The sequence below is a fragment of the Diabrotica virgifera genome, chromosome 10 (assembly GCF_917563875.1).
Source record: "Diabrotica virgifera virgifera chromosome 10, PGI_DIABVI_V3a".
In the NCBI taxonomy this organism is placed as follows: Eukaryota; Metazoa; Arthropoda; class Insecta; order Coleoptera; family Chrysomelidae; genus Diabrotica; species Diabrotica virgifera.
Window position 1 is genome coordinate 29,506,246 of NC_065452.1, and position 21,355 is coordinate 29,527,600.

At 35.2% G+C, this 21,355-nt stretch overlaps 1 protein-coding gene across 1 annotated transcript in view; it reads left to right on the forward strand.

Moving 5' to 3' along the window:
- The first annotated feature begins 10,590 nt into the window (after nucleotides 1-10,590).
- The window catches only part of LOC126893170 (multiple epidermal growth factor-like domains protein 10), a 156,479-nt gene continuing 145,714 nt past the window's right edge, over nucleotides 10,591-21,355 (forward strand). Inside the window, exon 1 of the mRNA XM_050663121.1 lies at nucleotides 10,591-10,753. Within this exon, the coding sequence (XP_050519078.1) occupies nucleotides 10,699-10,753 (55 nt within the window). The 5' untranslated portion in view covers nucleotides 10,591-10,698. The remainder of the gene's footprint in view (nucleotides 10,754-21,355) is intronic.

The window sequence follows — 21,355 nt, forward strand, 5'->3', positions numbered from 1 at the left end:
CAGATGTTACTGTATCGTATACATTCTACAAAGCATATATTCGTTCCATATTGGACTATGGTTGTACATTATACGGGGCGTCATCCAAAACGAATCTAATCACTATTGATCGTATACAATATAAGGCTTTAAAAATTTGTATGGGTCTAATGATGTCATCGCCTAACCAAGCAGTCCTTGCAGAAATACAAGAACCCCCATTAAATATACGTAGACAGTACTTAGCTGAAAAACAAATAATTAAATACAGAACATTTAATACGAGTATGATCCGAAAAATAGCTTTTATTAACACTTGTAATCTTACAACACCTTATTGGAGGATAAAAAATTCCCCTCCCTTGGCAGATGGCTTTGTTAATACCAACCATTATGAAATTTTTATATTAAATAGTCCCAAATATCCAATATTTCAATATAGTTATCAAAGTATCATATTTCGGCCAACAATTATATACCCTGAATATTCAGAAATCCCTAATTTAAATAACCTAATACTCACCACCACATTGAATGCTTTTGGAAAGGATGTAACTAAAATATTTACAGATGGGTCCAAAAGTGAGGTTGGAATAGGTGCAGCATTTTTTGTTTCACACATCAATCATGTCGAAAAATTTAAACTAGCGGATATATTCTCTATTTACAGCGCCGAGTCCTTGGCGATTAAAAAAGCCTATTATGGTGCACGCTAAATCCAGTTCAAACTGTTTGTATTATGTCAGATTCTAAGTCCGTTTTGCAAGCTATTGAAGGACCTCCAATAAATATATATAATCAAGAATTAATTTGTGAAATAAAAAACTTATTGTACCAATTAAATCAGCAAAATAAAAAAATAATTCTCATATGGGTAAAAGGTCACAGCGGTATTATCGGTAACGAAAGGGTTGATTATGAAGCGAAAGAAGCTTGTAAATCAGATAAATTCGTAAAAATATTTTCACATACCGACTTAAGTACTAAATTAAAAAAATCTATTAAAGACAGATGGACAGAATCTTACAATAATTTTAGCAAGACATCGAAAAATCTTTATTTTCAGCTTTATCCACAACTTCCAAATAAAATACCGCATACGACTTTTGATTATATCAAAAGACATACTTCAGTTATAACTCGCTTAAAATTGAATCACGGCCGTTTTCCGGCGCACCTTCATAAATTAGGGATACTTAACTCCCCGTTATGTGACTGTGACAACATGTCCATAGGTGACATTAACCACATGTTCCTGGAGTGTCAAAAGAATAGCACAGCTATTTTTAAACTATATAATTCCTTAATAGAACACAACACACCTCTCCCTCTCAACATCGGTTCCCTGTTATCTAGCAATAATAAACTCGTCTTCGATGCTATAATAAATTTCGTTAAAGAAGCTAATATCGATATTTAATCTTATATACATCTAATATAAATATGCGTATGAATAAAAATAAATTCTGTGGCTAATAGACTGCGTCTAAGGCCATCCCTTTCCTCTACACACACACACACACACACACACACACACAGTTTCAATAATCTCATTTTTTCTTCAAAATTATACAAGGAGAATTACTTTTCAAGTAGATGACCGATTACGCAGCGACACTCATCCATAATCCATGGTTAACTGTACGCACACTTTTTATAGGTACTGTAACCAATTTTAAATCTGGTAACAGGGCTACTGATATACACAGCGCTGTTACGCTGTCGCTTCTTCAAAATTTTCAGACACTAGCCGGTCCCGAGCGGCAGCGCGGGTATAAGCATTGTAACCACAAATGAGACTGGTAACAGAGTATAATAAAGTGCAACTGAGTCACATAAACTCGCCAATATTTTCGTGTGTCTACGAGCAGTTGGCTATTTACTGAGTTAGGTACTATTACCACATAATATAATAATATATTTCTATTGGTAAAAATATTGGTAAATGGAATTATTCATCGTCATAAAATATTTATTTGCAAAATTTTTAACTGTTACCAATGGTAACAGTGGTTACATGGAAGCTTCGCCAGTGCCAAATTGTAGCTTTAATTGGGGCTGTACGGTCATAGCAATATCTTGTTGATGTTATGGGAATCCATCAATCCAGCGTTTTCAAAGATTTCAGAAGGTATAGAGAAAGTGGAGAATACGCAAGAAGTCCAGAGAAGCCAGGAATTCCTAGGTACGCGAACACTGCAGATGAATGTTATTTACATCTGCAGACTTTGCGTAACACATCATGTTACAGCTAGACAACTGCGAAATGATCTTTCCACAGCCCGTGGCCCATAATGTTCGGTTCATAAAGTACCGATTCGGTTATAAACAGAATTTGGAATCAGAGCCAGAATGCCTGCTACTGCTCCACTGTTAACGAGTGCACACTGTATAGTAGGGGAGAGTCGGCTATTGGTGCGCACCTAGGGCAAATTCAGGATATTTCACAAACTTGAAACATTTCAGTTTCCAAATTTTTTGAAGATATACTTCAAAGGCTTAGGTATATTGGTAGGAACCGCATTTAATGAATGGTTGAACAGTAGAAGAGTGAGAGGCGAAATTTCCAATTAGTGTAATGCGTAAAATTGCCCGACCTATTCGGCTAATGGTGCGCATATGTCGGATAACTGTGCGCAATAATAGAACTTAAAAATGACCTTCGAAAATGTAAATTATTGAACATAAATATTAAAGGAACAAACAAATATACGGAAAAGATAAGAAACCAACTTACAAATATTTAAAAAAAAAATCTAAGTATTGCAGAAGTCACAAATATATCCTTCTGGACTATCCTGTCGTATACTGTATACCAGGGGTGGGCAAATACTTTTAAGCGTGGGCCAAAATGAAATTTTCAAAATGTCTCCCGGGCCGGATTACTATACCGCGTACTTACTCTGTGCACACGCGAATGTTTTTAGTGTACTTTTTTCCCTACACAAGAAATTTTTTTGGGAAATATACTATAAGTATCATTTTAAAATTTAAAGCATTTCGACAAAGAAATTTAACTGTTAATACTTGGGTGTATATGGGAACAATTTGCGCCCAGTAAAATATGTCACGCCCAGTAATTTTTAAACAAATATGGTCAATTATATTAAGTCATAACACGGATCCAGTAAAAAAATTAAGATAAGTGGATAAAATACTTAGGATTCTGGATTACGGAAGATCTAAATCCGATTAAGAATAGAGCAATCGAGAGCAGCCGTTTTGAAGATAAGTAATTTCTGAGTAACCAAAGACTCAACCTGCAAATCCGATATCGGATAGTAAAATCTTTATCCACTCTACTCTTCTTTATGCTGTCGAAGCTTGGATTGTTAATGTTGACTTAATGAGAAAGCTTTTGAGATGTGGCTTTTTAGGAGAATTTTGAAAATACATACCATGGACAGATCATATTACGAACGAAATGGTGTTGCACATATTGGGCACATACGAGGCACATCATTAGAAATGATAAGTAGGTACGAGTTGTTGCAGCTGATTATGAAAGGTAAAATCAAAGGGAAAAGGGGTCCTGGTAGATGACAAAAATAACCTGGCTGAAGAACATTCGCGACTGGACCGGGTTAAAAACACACAAACGCTTTTACGAAAAGCAGAAGATATCGTTACGGCTCACATAGGAGTATTTGGGTAACAAAACCGGACAAAACTATAATAACTTATATTTAATTTATTCTACCTGCCATTTCGTACATTTAGACTAATTACTGGGTTTGGGTCAGGTAAATACTTTATATATGACCTGTTTAATATGCTTTGAATTTGGAACTTATTTAATTGTTTATGCAAATAATCGGATTAAGTGTTGATAGCATAATGCATTCTAGGGATTAAGTGTTACTAAGAGCGAGTTACTGAAATAAGTCTAATAAGACTGTAACACAACAAATAGTCATAATTAAAGTGTATTTAGACTTTGCATACATTATACTACATTTTAAATATTTTTAGCTAATATTAATCGTCTTCTTCTTCACTTTCATTTTCTTCCTGATCTGTATTATCGTCGGTATCCTCTTCATGAGATGTAGTTGGAGTAAACAAAATGGCGGAAGTAGGCGGATGATTTAACAACGTTGTTTGTTAGCCAACAAGTTTATTAATACTACTATCAGTGGTGTCATGGTGTGGGAACGCGTGGGAACGCCGTTCCCACACTGGTTAAGAAAAGAAAAAAAATAAATAGAGAATTTAGGTTTTGCAAACAAAAATTAGCAGTGCGTTCCGGCACTGCTAATTTTGCCATGACACCACTGACTACTATGCATAAATTGTAGCCCGACAAGACCTGACACATTAACAAAAACACTGCTGTTTGTTAAATTTAAGTAAAAATATATACCAAAATAATTACTTTTATTATATGACTATTAAATATGAAAAAGAATTAATTATTCATTTAATTGTAATTTTAAAATAGAGTACATATCTTCTTCTTCCATATTCACAAAGTTTTTCTACTAAACTCCTCTACACAAAAACACAGTATTAAATTTAAAATTCACAGAAACTAAAAACGCCGAGATCAAAAGCAATCGATTTCGCCAAGAACTAAGTTCCAACTAACCTAGCTGAGAGGTGCACACCAGGAGGTTGGATTTATACCTACCATTAGATGGGTCGGTTACTTACGTAAGGGAAAATGAGGTTTAGCCAGGGTTTTATTTAAGTTGCCGATTTCGACTTTTGTCCGGTTTTATTAAATAAATACTCCTATCTGTTCGATATTATAACGCTTGTTTCACACACTAAGAATTTTGAACATACGATGGTTGAAATCTACATAGTGGCTCGAGCAAGCATATGAAATCTTTCTCCCTTCACCGCTTGAAACGTTGGGTGAAAGGAGAAAGATTCCATATGATTACTCGAGCCACTATGTAGATTTCAACCATCGTATGTTCAAAATTCTTATAGTGTGTGTCGAGCGTAATACTCATTATTGATGTGAACACTACGCACACTGGTGATTTTAACAAAACCGCATAAAAGAGATTACAAAAATTGCTTGCGGGATTTTTAAACGGGCCGGATAAAGTATTTTACCAATGGTTCTACCATGGTAACATGACTCATCAAGCTAATGGTTCTACCGAACCATTAGCTTGATGAGTCATGTTTTAAAGATATTTCTACGAATTTTGCACTCTAGGATGTACCAAAAAATAGAAGAACAGCTTGGTGATACACAGTTTGGATTCCGCAATAACCTTGGGACCAGAGAAGCACTGTTTAGTATTCAGGTTATGGTACAGAGATGCAGAGATGTCGGACATCCGGTTTATATGTGTTTCATTGACTTTGAGAAGGCCTTTGATCGGGTAAAACATACGGAAATGATTGCTATTCTTCAGAAAGTGGGTATTGATGATAAAGACCTACGCATTATCAAAAATCTTTACTGGCATCAACGTGCAAACATCAGGATTGGCTGGGACACGTCTGAAGAACTTCAGATACGAAGAAGAGTAAGGCAGGGCTGCATTTTGTCCCCACTAATATTTAACATCTATTCTGAGTTTGTTTTCAATAAAGCAGTGCGATAATGCTCAATGTGGTATCAAAATGAATGGCGTCAATATTAATAATTTGAGATATGCGGATGACACGGTGTTAATTGCGAGCAATTATGAAGAACTTCAACATCTGATTAATAGGATTACCACAACGTGTGATGAATATGGACTCAAGCTAAACACCGCAAAGACCAAGGTGATGGTTGTCAGTAAGACGCCAATACAACCGGAAGTAGTAACAGCTTATGGTGAACAATTAGAGAGAACTAACAGTATCACCTACCTTGGTTGTAATCTAAATGAGAACTGGGACATGAGCAAAGAAATTAGAATACGTATAGAGAAGGCCAGAGCTGCATTCTTTAAGATAAAGAAACTTCTATGTGGAAACAACATTACTTTGAATCTTAAAATTAGATTAGTGAGATGTTATGTGTTCTCTACTCTTTTGTACGGTGTCGAAGGTTGGACTTTAACAGATACTCTTCTCAAGAAATTGGAAGCCTTTGAAATTTGGGTATACCGAAGAATCCTACGAATAAGTTGGGTGGATAGAGTTCGTAACGAAGTTGTTTTGCACCGGATGGGAAAAGTCACAGAAGTCGTCAGAACAGTTAAAAATCGAAAACTTGAATATTTTGGCCATGTTATGCGACACCCAGAGAGATATAATATACTCCATTTAATAATACAAGGCAAGGTAGACGGAAGAAGAGGGCCAGGTCGAAGAAGAACGTCGTGGCTTAAAAACCTGAGAGAATGGTATAACAGATCCTCTGCATCCCTTTTCCGAGCTGCCGTTAACAAAGTTGCTATAGCCAATTTGATAGCCAACGTTCGATAATCGAGCACGGCACATGAAGAAGAAGAAGAAGGATAAAGTAAGCAGAAGGGCCGCATCCGTCCCGCGGGCCAGCTTTTACCCACCACCCCTGCTGTATATACATGGCATGAGACCATTGACAACATATCGAACACTTGCACCATACCTCGATTTTTTTGCTATTATCACCACAATCCACAAAAGTCATTTTGATCTGACACGAGATCGTCCAACTCATCATCATGGCACAGTTCACTTTCTGAAATAACTTCGGAGCTGTTGTGTTCAAAAATTTTCAATTTTGTACCTTTTTTCAATTTCGTGGTTTTCTCTTTGCCCCTTTCTCTACTTTGACGGTTGTTTAACGCTTGTTTACGGTCTATGACGCAGTCACAAAACGTAAAAATGCCTTTATATGCCTTGCCGGCTAATGGTGCGCAACGCGCACCAATATACGACGTTATACTTTACCACATAACACAAAATTTGATAAAAACAAAAAATAATCGTGCAAAACTAACTATATCAGTGTTTAAAATGATAAATAAATAAAGGATTTTGTAATTTTATTAAATAGGAGATTAGAAACATTGATGCGCAGAATTACCCGACGCGCCCCATTAGCCGACTCTCCCCTACGTTTAAGTTTTGCACCAGAACCTGTCGATTGGGATATTAACATTAACCACTGGACTAATATTCTGTTTACTGATGAGTCAATATATTAGCCCGGTCGTTAATATCCCAATCGGCCTGTTCTAGTGCAAAACTTAAACGTGTCATACGGTGTGCTCACGTTAACAGTGGGGCAGTATCAGGCATTCTGGCTCTGGTTCCAAATTTCTTTCATCTGTTTCTAACTGAATTGGCACTTATTAGAACATTACGGACTGTGGAAAGGTCCTTTCGAAGTTCTCAAGCTGTAACATGATGTGTACGAAAAGTCTGCAGATGCAAATAACGTTCATCTGCAGCATTCGTGCACCTGGGACGTCCTGGAAATGGTCTTCTTGTGTATCCTCCATTTTCTCTATACCTTCTAAAGCACTTAAAACGCTGGATTGGTGAATTCCCATAACATCAGCAAGATATTGCTGCGCTCGTCCATCTCCAATTAAAGCTACAATTTGGGCTGCTTGTTCTGGCGTTATATTACTCATTTTTTGTAAGAACGTACCTCCTCATTGAAAACTCAAGCAGACAGCAGACATAGTGCACAGATCAAATTCTCAAACACAAACGTCCACAATAAATATTCTCCTTTAACAACGTTTTTTTTTTCGGCAAAAATACGCTTCAACTTGAAATGTTATGGTTTTTGTAGACACTTAAAGAGACGATGTATGAGTATTAGGTATGTATAACATTCTAGAGGAGGAATACGAAAAAACACCGAAATACGATATGAAAATAATAATGGGCGATTTCAACTCAAAGATTGGAAAAGAAAATATATATGAGAACATAGTAGGGGAACATAGCAAACATGATATAACAAATAATAACGGGCACCGAGCAGTACCTATGTTTTGCAATGGAGAGAAATATGGTAATAAGAAGTACACAACTCCGCCGGAAGGAAATCCACAAAGGGACATGGAAGTCGCCCGACGGAAAAACAGTTAACCAAATAGATCATGTAGTAATAGAAAAAATGGACATGAATTTTATATCAAAAATAAAAAGCATGAGAGGAGCAGAATGCAATTCAGACCACTACCTAGTAAGAGTGACATGCATGAGAAACTGGGGTGCGACCGGGAAGGGAAAAAGGAAAAGAACGGAAGGTAAGAGAAAATACAATTCGACCCTATTGAAAAGTGAAGAAGTAAAAGATAAATATAAAGAGAAAATAGAAATAGAACTGGCAACATGCGCACAAGAAATGGAAATCGAAGAAAGATGGGAGAAAGTAAAAACATAAATAATGAAGGCAAATGAGGCAGTTCTAAACAGTACAGTGAGAAAAGGAAAAGTAAATGACTGGTATGATGAAGAATGTGAAAAAGCAGCTAAAGCAGTTAGGAGAGCTAGACAAATAATGATTTTAAAAGAAAATGAGAATAACAGAAATGTGTATAGGGACGCAAGAAGGGAAATGAAAAGACAATGTAGGAGAAAGAAGAGAATATCCAAAGAAGATAAGCTAAAGGAAATTGAAGAAAAATTTCAAACTAAAGAAATAAGGTCATTTTACCAAGAGGTTAAAAGAATGGACAAAGGATATCAGAGCCGAAGCATTTATATTAAGAATGAAGAAGGATTACTAATAAGTGAAACAGCGCAGGTGCTAGAAAGGTGGAAAAATTATTTCGAAGAGCTATTAAATAATGTTGAAGAGGACAAGTTGGACATAACACAGAACATGAAAGAAAACGATACGATAGTGGGGAAGCCAAACAAAACAAGAGGTAATGAATATAATCAGCCAACTTAAAAACAACAAAAGCCCAGGAGCGACAGAAATAACAGCTGAAATGTTAAAGGCAGGAGGAGAACAACTGTATGAGCAACTATATTGGCTGGTGAAAAAGATATGGGAAGAGGAAAAAATGCCAAATGACTGGATGCTGGCTAGAATCTGCCCCATACATAAAAAAGGAGATAAACAAACATGTGAAAATTATAGGGGAATAGCACTCCTAGAGACAGGGTATAAGATAATAGCACAATGCATACGTGGAAGACTGAACGAATACATGGAGGATACTGTGGGAGAGTACCAGGCAGGCTTTCGATCCAACTGTTCGGTAACAGACCAGATTTTCACGCTAAAAGAATTACAAGCAAATTGCTATGAGTACAAAATGACCTTGTATGCGCTGTTCGTAGATTTCAAACAGGCATATGATCGTATAAATAGAAAAGAAATGTACCGTGCTCTGAAACAACTATAAATCCCCAAAAAATTGATTAGCTTGATTGAAATGACGTTGGCAAAAACGAAAAGCGAAGTAGTGTGGAAAGAAATCTCAGAGGACTTCGAAATCAAACAAGGACTCAGGCAGGGTGACCCGATGTCAACCACGTTGTTCAATCTTGTTCTTGAAGTAATAATGAGGAATTGCAGCATAAAAATGGAAGAAACCATATTTAAAAACGAACATCAATGTATTGCTTTTGCGGATGATCTAACAATATTAGCAAAATCAATGAAAGAATTGAAAATAATTGTGAAAAAGATAGAAAAAGAAGCAAATAGGTTTGGTCTCAAGATAAATGAAAAGAAAACTAAATACATGATAATGGGTGATACACAGCAAGACAATGAAGAGTTTATAAAAATACAAGGGGAGAAAGATTACATATACAGTTTTGACAGAGTGGAAGAGTTTACTTACCTTGGTGTGAAAGTAAAGGAAAATGGACATGAAGCTAAAGAAATAGAATCCAGAATTACAAAAGGCAACCAGAAATACGGAATGCTGAGATCCTTAATGAAGTCGAAGTTTGTTTCAAGAAAAACAAAAGAAAGAATTTATAAGACAGTGATTAGAGCTACGGTTGTATATGGAGCTGAATTTTAAGAAAGCTTAAGCTGGTTTTAAGAAAGGCAGATGAAGAAAGTTAGAAAGATGGGAGAGGAAAATTCTCCGATCAATTTACGGCGGCATAAATACACAAATGGGATGGAGAAGAAGGACAAATAAAGAGTTGGAAGAGCTGTATACTGAACCAAAAATCACCGCAATAATAAAGGCGCATAGAATAAGATGGCTGGGACATGTGCAAAGATTGGAAAACCATAGAATGACCAGGATGATATTGAACAGGAAACCAGTAGGGAAAAAAGGAAAGGAAGACCCCGTAAAAGATGGTTTGACAGCGTCCAAGCAGATTTACGAGAATTAAAAATAGATAACTGGAGAAACAAGGTATTAGACACAAAAGAATGGAGAGGAGTGGAAAGAAGAGCGCAAGAGAAATTGTAACAGAAGAATGTGCCATGGATTGTAAAATGAGAGCTATCTATGTGTATATATTTATATGATGTATTTTTTAAATAGACAAATTAATATTGTATATTGTAGATATGTATAGTAAAAAAAAATGTAATTGTGTTTTTCACGCCCAGGGCCTACATGGCCTGTTGAGCAAAATAAATATAACATTCTGCTAAAAATTAAAAATTATTTTTAAACTTTTTTTCTGTTTCAAAAATTATGGGATACTTTTTGTAATTAGTGTAGGCACCTATATCTACTTTTTAGAAGTTTTACTAGACATTCTAATGAATCATATCCTGTTCTTCATACAAAGTAACAAAGATATGACTTTATCTTAATTTTGATAAAATCTCTATTCTCAATCGAATGATTTGTAATTTGTATTGATTAGTTACCAAGTTATCGAGATTTAATGATGATGTGTATATTTAAGTGTACATTTTTATTTTTTCTACTATGCTCGATAGGTAAGATATGCCGATTGTATATTATTTCTTAATTTTTTTAGTTTTCATGTCATTTTTACCGTTGGTTCAAACAAAATCTATATAGTCCACGAATAGTATCTAACAAAACCATTAAAAAACAATAACACTATACAGAAAAATTAAAATAAATAAAAATTTGTCATTCGACAAATAGATCCTCAACCCGGATTTTTGAAGAGAATGGAAACACGAGAAACGACATATCAAGAAACGAACAATCAATATACAGGGTGTAACAAAAATACGGGTAATAAATTAAATCACATATTCTGGGACCAAAAATAGTTCGATTGAACCTAACTTACCTTAGTACAAAAAATGTGCACATAAAAAAGTTACAGCCCTTTGAAGTTACAAAATGAAAATCGATTTTTTCCAATATGTATATCGAAAACTATTAGAGATTTTTTATTGAAAATGCACATGTGGCATTCTCATGGCAGGAACACTTTAAAAAAATTATAGTGAAATTTGTGCACCACATAAAAATTGTATTGGGGTTTTGTATAAGGTTAAGTAGGTACGATTATATGTAGAGACCTGGTAATAATATGAAAATTTATAATTTTCATTTTTTAGGTCTATTTTGAACCATATTAAAAATGAAACCACATCTGGAAAAAAGGTGCCTTATCGAAAAAATACTAACAGGCAAAAAAGTTTTAAAAACACGTGTTTAACTAGAGGAAAGTCGCCAATTATGGAATACCATTTTGTTTTGGGGATATAAAATAATACCTTTATAGAAATGAAAACAATTTAATGTTATGACACATCAGTCATACATTTTTATGTAGTAATTAAAAGCCTTCTATTTATCTTAATTAACAAAAAAAATCGAACAAAAAAACAAAATCCCAAATGAGTAACCAAATATGGAATAGGTACCCATATATGGAATATAGGCATAAACCAACATATCAATAAGAAAAATAGACATAAACATCTGAGATCAAATAAAATTAAATAAGAAAATTGTGAAAAATGAAAGAAGTAGCTTAATTCACTTGCAGACATCACAGATCCATGTATGAAACTCTGGACCAGCACAATCATAATGAGCCCACTTACACTTAATCCACTATTCCATAATTAGGCACCAACGACTGTCCATATTTGGATTTGTACATTAGTTCTCAAACTAGTATCAACATTTTTTCAGGTCGTAATGTTTTAATTACAGGTCATAAAATATCAAAATAAAGGTACTAATGATATATGCAATAGCAATAGCATAACAAGTCTGTATTCATGCATAATAACCAATAATACTCGTTGAATATATTTACCTTTGAAATTTTCTGCGAGACGATAAAACAAAACGCGCCTGTCAGACACGTATCGTTCGCGCATCTGACACAGAGGTGTGAATATGATAACAAAGAGAAGGACTAAAATAGAGGATGGTCTTTTTAAATAAATAAATAAATAAATAAATAAATAAATAATAGCTTTATTACCCAACAGTTTCCCATTTCTAGGGTAAAAATTTGAACAATTTTTAGTTAGCATACAATCAGAATTTAATTAAACAAATAACTATGTAAATAAGAAATAAAAAAAATAAATAAAAAAATTAACAATTTAAGGTACTCCATAAACCAATGCGGTATCAACTAGATGATTAATTGAGCATGAAAAAATATCACAATGGTTGCATATTTTGTTATAGTTATCACACATAACATAAATCGGTGACTTTAGTAACATGTTTGTTCTCGCGCGTGGACAAGTAAACACGATAGTTGACCTGGAAGATATTCATGGCACATTAAATCTAATTTGGTCTAATATATCGCTGCAGTCAATACAGCTGTGTAATAACTTAAATAAAAATGAAACCGAAAATATAACTCTTCTTAACTCTAAACTTACAATATCAAACCTATTACATAACAAATCGTAATCATAAATGAGCAGGATATACTCCATTAACCTTAAATGCTAAATATTTTAAAAGTTTCCGTTGTACCTTTTCGATTTATTGCATATAACATCTATAAATAGGATACCAAATTAAGCTACAATATTCTAGTTTTGTTCGCACTAACGATACATACAGCAGTTTAATCGGTCTTATATCGCTAAAATTTCTACAGTTTCTGATGATAAAACCGTACATTTTCATAGCATCAGATACTTTCTGCTCAATATGGTCATTAAAGGTTAATTTTGAATCAAATATAACCCCTAAGTCTTTAATGCTATTACATTTTTCCAGTTCTGACCCCTGAATTACATAATTAAAATCAACCTTATTTTCCTTCCTATAGAATATCTTACTACTTTACATTTATTGACATTAAGAAAAAGTAGAAGGATGGAGAAGGACTGAAATAGAGGGATGAACAAAACCCCCATAATTTTTTTATGTATCTTAACATATTAAAAAAGAAGCCGCATTTCGATCAAAATGGGCTTATCGAAAAAATATTAAGAGGCATCGTGTATCATAAAAAACATCGTGTTTAACTAATGGTACCACAATAATAATTTAATTGGAACGTACACAAAAGTTTGGGGGGGGGGGGGGTTTAAGGGAACAAAATTCCATAAAATTTTCATGGGGTGTACACATTTTACTGTTATTTTTTTGTTATGTTTTGTTGTTTCTTATCATTTTTCTCAAAAGTTGACAATTTTCGAGTTATAAGGGATTTAAAATCTAAAAAGGCAAAAATATGCGTTTTCGAGGCTTGAAAACTCATACGTAAATTATTTTTGAGGTTGCCAAGTGTCTAAATAGAACTTTAAACATTTAGTTTCAAGGTTCTAAGCCCCGACTTTTAAGCCGTCGCGCGTCGCACTATATGATGTGTCTCCGTCGCACTTATTATGCCTCCTCTACACATCAGCAGACGCGTCCGCTGTCGGCATCTGCGTATGCATCCGCAGATTTGTAGATGGAGTAATTTGATCGTTTGTTTATATATCACGTCGGCGGACGCGTCTGTGAAATATCCGATTGTTGTCGGTTTTCCTAGCACAGATCAAAGGGTTTCGGTGCGAACGCCCTATGCCTCTCCACACATCTGACCTCTAACCTCTACAACGCATTAGTTTTCGAAGTGAATTTAAAGTAAACATTGCGTCACCCGAGAATTAACACAGACTGAACGATTTACGCCTGAACGATTACGAAATGCGATGAGTCGCCTAACTAAAGTTTGGAAAGATAGATCTATCTCTCAAAATATCAAGATGAGACTGGTGAATGCCCTTGTATTCTCAATATTTCTATACGGAGCAGAGACTTATTGGATTCTTCGCGCATGCGAGCGCCAAAAAATTGATGCCTTTGAGATGTAGTGCTGGAGAAGAATGCTGCACATACCTTGGACAGTTCACAGGACAAACATTTTCATTCTAAACCAACTCAATATTAAAAAAAGGCTGTCCACAATATGTCTGCAACGAATTCTGCAATTCTTTGGTCACGTGGTTCGCAGAGGTGACGACAGTTTGGAGAGATTAATTGTTTCTGGAAACGTCTCGGGGAGAAGATCAAGAGGACGATCACCAACTAGATGGTCTGACCAAATAAAGCATTCAGCTGGAAACTCATTTTGCGAAGCTCTTAGAGCAGCTGAAGATAGAGACCAATGGAGAAACATTGTTAGGAATATTGGAAGAAATCACGATCCTCAGTAATGGGGAAACGACAGGAGAGAGAGAGAACGATTTACAGATGTGTACCTACAGATGTGTGGTCAGCTCGTGATGATACATCGGCAGATGCATCCGTAGACGCGTCTGCCGATGTGTAGAGGAGGCATTATACGTACGTATAAGAAAAGTTCCCAACTAATACTTGATATTTCTTAAAATTTTATAAATTTTTAATAACATAATTTTTTTAAGTAATTTATTTATTCAATTAATTATTGCCATTGTGCTAATTAAATACGCCAATCATATAGTGCGACAAAGACACATCCTATATAGTGCGACAGAGACGCATCATATAGTGGGACTCGAGACTAGTGGGAAAAGTCGAGTGAACGCCCCCAAATAAGAATTAAAAACAACGGTCTAAATTGAAATAAACCCCGATTACTCTTCAGAATTTTTAAACAAAATGTTTAAACTTCAATTTAAGCACTTGGTAACCTCAAAAATAATTTACATAATGAGTTTTCAAGCCTCAAGTCAACAATTTTTTTAAATGGTGATAGTGGGCCCAAGGACTAAGTATAATAATTATTGTGCGCTGCAGTCAGACCTGATCGTACCTACTTAGCTAGCAATTATGTATTTCATTTTCACGATACAATACACCAAACACGAAAAACGGAAAAACAAAATCTATCAGCAACATTCATATTTTATTAAATACAAAAAAACTTGGAGCAATGACTACCACCGCTTTAGTGCTGCTACCTACGGGAGAGAGACCTAACTGAAGTCATCAAAACTAATTGGGGGTTACGACTGCTATATTTATGTTTAAATTACCATTGAAGAATCATAGAGGGAGCTGTAAGTAGCAATCATATTTAAATTTGCTTTGAGATTTGACAGTATCAATGTTGTTGTTATTTAACTACTTGGTTAAGTTAAAATAAAAATTCTGAAAAAAAAATGGTTAATTTGATATCCTTGTTGTCTATTCATCTTCTCTGTTGAATACACACATATTATTTTAAACATGATCGCTACTTGCAGCTCCATCTATGTTTCGCCGTTGCTGTCTCTGAGAACTACAGAAATCAGTGTTACGAGGGTATTTCGATAATTAAGGGGTCTAAAATTTTTCTTCAGTTAGAATTTTGCACAAATTTCCAGTTGAGATATAAAATAAAGTTCTTGGGCAGGACATTCGAAGAAACTCTAAGTTGGAAACTCCATATAACAAATTTGATCGCATCCTGTCATAAGCGATTAAATCTTTTAAAAAAACTCAGGCCAATAAAGAATGGGGTGCGGATCGCCAAACACTTTTGATGTCATACAGAACATTAATCAGATCAAAATTAGATTATGGATCAATTGTGTATTCTACAGCCACTAAGACACTGCTAAAAAAGCTTCACAGTCTTCAGAATTTCTCTTTACGTATAATATCTGGAGCTTTTCGCACAACACCAATCGAAAGTCTTTATTGTGAAGATGGTGAACCGTCCCTAGAAGACAGAATACTTTATTTAAGTGTAGTATACGCAAATGTAGCCGCAAAAGTCAGGTCTAACTCTAAAAACCCTACTATTCAAAAATTGTTTTACAGAACATTTCCCAAATCTTCATAAATAAGCCAAGAATGGTCAAACCCTTCTACTCAAGATTAGAAGCTACTTAAAACAATTAAACTACACGCTCCCAGAATGCTATCCCTCTCAGTCGTCCTTAATTCCTCCATGACAATTAAAGAACCCTTAGTGCCTAACACGCCTCATTTCTTTCGACAAACATTTAACAAACCCTTCTTTTTCTTAAAGTTCCATCTCCTATCGGAGGTTGGATATCATAATGGCTATGGTCACTTTGTTAGCTGCTGCTCTGAACAGTTGTAATGAACTACAGTTAAACCATTCTCTAAGGTTCCTCAGCCAGAAGATGCGTCTTCTTCCTATGCTTCTTTTTCCTTGGATCCTTCTTTGCATAATAATTCTCAGCAACTCATATTTTTCTCCTCTGGTAATGTGACTCAAATATTCCAGTTTTTTTGTTTTTATACTGTTCATAATGTCTAACTCCTTATTTAAAAATCGCAGCACTTCAACATTGGTAATCCTTTGAACCCACTGAATTTTCAATATTCTTCTGTAACACCAGAGTTCGAACGCTTCTATTTTTCTTATGTGTTGTCTCTTCAATGTCCAGTCTTCCATTCCGTCTAGTAGTATAGAAAATATGTAGCATCTTTGAGCCAATCTCAATCTGAGAGGCAACTGCAGGTCTTTGTAAGCATTGATCAACATTGGTAATCCTTTGAACCCACTGAATTTTCAATATTCTTCTGTAACACCACATTTCACACTTCAACAAACCCACAGTTAATCAAATCCGCCTTCAATGATATGTTTCACAACTACAAGGAGTATACACGTATATACAGGGTGTCCCGAAAAGATTGGTCATAAATTATACCACACATTTTGGGGTCAAAAATAGTTCGATTGAACCTAACTTATCTTAGTACAAATGTGCTCATAAAAAAAGTTACAGCCCTTTGAAGTTACAAAATGAAAATCGATTTTTTCCAATATATCGAAAACTATTAGAGATTTTTTATTGAAAATGGGCATGTGTCATTCCTATGGCATGAAAATCTTAAAACAAAATTATAGTGAAATTTGTCCTCCCCATAAAAAATTTATGGGGATTTTGTTCTTTTAAACCCCCCCAAACTTTTGTGTACGTTCCAAGTAATCCATTTTTGTGCTACCGTTAGTTAAACACAACGTTTTTAAAACTTTTTTGCCTCTTAGTATTTTTTCGATAAGCCAGTTTTTATTGAGATGCGGCTTCTTTTTCAATATATTTACGTAAACATTTTATGGGGGTTTTGTTCCTTTAAACCCCCCCAATGTTTGTGTACGTTCCAATTAAACTATTATTGTGGTACCATTAGTTAAACACAGTGTTTTTAAAACTTATGCCTCTAGTCTTTTTTTCATAAGTCACCTTTTATCGAGATGTAGCTTCTTTTTCAAAATATACCTAAAAATGTAAATTATAAATAAAATTTCAGATTATTAACAGGTCTCTACAAATCGTACTTAACCATATACAAATATGTGGTGGATTTGACAAATATTCAAAATATCTCTTATAAAAAACACTGGCTTATTGAAAAAGTAAAAAGAGGCAAAAAAGTTTTAGAAATAATGTGTTTAACTAATGGTGCCACAATAATAATTTAATTGGAACGTACACACAAGTTTGGGGGGGTTTAAGGGAACAAAATCCCCATAAAATTTTTATGGGGGGCACAAATTTTACTTAAAATTTTTTTAAGATGTTGCTGCCATAAAAATGCTCCATGTCTATTTACAATCAAAAACCTCTGAGAGTTTTCGATATATGAAAAAAAATCAATTTTCATTTTGTAACTTCAAAGAGCTGTAACTTTTTTTGTGTGCACTATTGTATATAGGTAAGTGAGGTTCAATCAACCTATTTTTGACCCCAGAATCTGTGGTATAATTTATGACCTATCTTTTCGGGACACCCTGTACACAGATGCATCTAAATCAAATGAAGGTACAGGTGCTGCCAGTCATAACCCCAACTTCGACAAATAAATACAAACTCCCTTCAGAGTACTCGATTTACTCTGCTGAACTATACGCTCTATACCAGGCCACCCTTGCTGTTAACGCATCCAATAATAGAGGAAAGCAACCAAATATGGAATAGTGCCCAGTGGCGTCATCGTGTGGGAACGCCGTTCCCGCACTGGTTAAGAAAAGAAAAAAAAATAATAGAGAATTTAGGTTGTGTAAACAAAAATTAGCAGTGCGTTCCGGCACTGCGTTCCCGCACTGCTAATTTTGCCATGACACCACTGATAGTGCCCTAATATGGAATTCCTTGATTTCTCCGAAAATATAAGTTGGTAGCGCACTATAAAGGCGGAGATACATATCCGCGCCGCGAACTCCGCGCCGTGTAAGCGCCGCGCGTTCGTGGCGCGGTTAATGTTTGTTAAAATTTTTCATTTTGACGAACCTTCCGCGATCCAGAGGAAACTTACGAACATTTAGTAATTGTAGATAATTAGTATTAAATGTGGGTGCCTACATTGGATCCGTTTTTCTCCGATCAGATCAAATCCGATATCGGCCGACGTCGGGAGTAGCTTCTCCTATTCTCATCGAGAAGTGTTTGGTTTCATTCCGATTGGTTGCAAGTTGAGTTGCAAGTTGGTTGCAAGTTAGTTGAAAGTTGGTTGTAAGTTGGTTACAAGCTGGTTGCAAGTTGGTTGCAAGTTGGGGGTTGCAAGCTAACATGTTTAAATACATATATTCAATGTCATCATCTCCTTAACACATCTTCATCGGAACTCATTGTCGGTGGTCGGTGGTCGGAAGTTAACGGAACCAATGTAGGCACCCTCGCCGGAAAATCGGTCTATATCGGATCTGATCTGATCGGAGAAATACTGATCCAATAGGGCTTTTCATCGATTGTCATTTGTTTCGAGCTTCTGTCATATATGTTGTATAATCTGTGTATAATATTAATATTCACGGATTATACGACATATGACAGAAGCTCGAAAAAAATGACTGTGAATGAAAAGCCCTATGTAGGTGCCGCCTAACGGATCGGATCGGATCTGATCGGAGAATAACGGATCCAATGTAGGTGCGGCCTAAGACCAAATGTTTACCTTGTCAAAATCGTAAAAATTCTCGAATTTTAAGGGATTGTTTCAGTCCTGAAAATTTTAGGGACTACCTTTTTCGCTTTCCGGAGACACAATTATAATATTATAATATATCTGCTTGTTCCAACTGCGTTGCTTCACTAGAAACAAAGTTAAATTTTTAATTTATGAATGTTTTTCTTATATTGATAACGATTTCCAAAGTGAAAGTCGAAACGTCACGTAAGCTTGATTTCAAACTCGAATTGTGGCTTATGCCCAAATAAAATAGTAAATCTAATTTTGTAGTTCTCACGCCGATAAGAAGACAACAATGAAATGACCTTTTTTTACATTGGTCCGCATATATATTTTCTATTTCAGCTTCTATTTCCCTTCAGATATCGGCTTTAAGTTGTTTTTTTAAATGGTCCTTTGTTGAGGATCCCACAATAATGATTTTCCACGGTAAACATTAATAAGTTTAATATTTCCTTCCGACCACTCCATTACTAACAAATATTCAACTCAGGCGCCCCAAAACCAACAAACCACTAGCAAACCCGTCCAAATACGTATTGCGAACCATCAAAGCATTTGTTGAAAAGCCGACAGAAGTTAGATCGTGGTGTGCCGTGTGCGAGCCGTTTGTGTGCCACTTGAAAACACGTACTAATCTAACAAATATGCTGCTCGCGAGCGGCTCGCACACCGAGCAGAGCGCATATGTATACCCGCCTTAAGACCATCCTCTATTTCAGTCGCTCTGTTTATTATCGTATTCACACCTCTGTGTCAGATACGCGAACGATATGTGTCTGACAGGCGCGTTTTGTTTTATCGTCTCGCAGAAAATTTCAAAGGTAAATATATTCAACGAGTATTGTTGGTTATTATGCATGAATACAGACTTGTTATGCTATTGCATATATCATTAGTACCTTTATTTTGATATTTTATGACCTGTAATTAAAACATTACGATCTGAAAAAATGTTGATACTAGTTTGAACTAATGTACAAATCCAAATATGGACAGTGGTTGGTGCCTAATTATGGAATAGTGGATTAAGTGTAAGTGAGCTCAATATGATTGTGCTGGTCCAGAGTTTTATACATGGATCTGTGATGTCTGCGAGTGAATTAAGCTACTTCTTTCATTTTTCACAATTTTCTTATGTAAATTTATTTGATCTCAGATGTTTATGTCTATTGTTGTTATTGATATGTTGTTTTATGCCTATATTCCATATATGGGTACCTATTCCATACTTGGTTACTCATTTGGGATTTTGTTTTTTTGTTCGATTTTTTTGTTAATTAAGATATTTAATAGAAGGCCTTTAATTACTACATAAAAATGTATGACTGATGTGTCATAACATTGAATTGCTTTCATTTCTATAAAGGTATTATTTTATATCCCCAAAACAAAATGGTATTCCATAATTGGCGACTTTCCTCTACCAATTATATTATACTCACAGACTCTCTAAGTTCCGCACAGTCAATCCAATAATGTCTACCCAACTAATCATTTGGTCAGCAAGATAAAACAGGAGGTTCATGCTGCTCAACTGAGTGAAAAAAATATTATATTCTTCTGGATACCATCCCATCTTGAAATTCAAGGAAATGAAGAGGCAGACAACGCTGCAACTAGTGATAGTGCGAAGTGTACTGAAACATTTGCCAGTGGTACGTGAAAGCGGCGGTCAAATGTAAAGTGCGGTATAGGTGGGAAGAAAAGTGGAAAGTGTCATCGGCCAAGCTACGGGAAAGTTAAAAATTGATCAAATGCTGGCCAACATTACCAACAAGTCGGAGAGACAAGGTAATATTAACTCGAGGGCGACTGGGTCATACGCGATTAACAATTAGCGATGTGTTTTCCAACAAACAAGAACCAAGATGCGACAACTGTGAAGAAAAGTTAACAATCAAACATATATTAGAGAAATGTCCAGTATTAACGCCAAAGCGAATATTGTACAATATACCCAACAAACTAAGTGATATTTTAGGTCTACAGTGCAATATGTCAAACATAAAAAGTTTTCTATCTTCAATTAACATTTTAAACGCTATCTAAACATATTTTAAATTGCCAAACGAATTACTACATCACTACTCAAAATAATTAAATTTCAGCAAACAACACTCTACACTCTATACTAAAGAACTGCTTCCTAACTAAAACGCACAGGCATCCGTTCGGTTGTAACATGAGAGGAAATCAAATGTCGCCATATTTAAAGCGTCTACAATTAT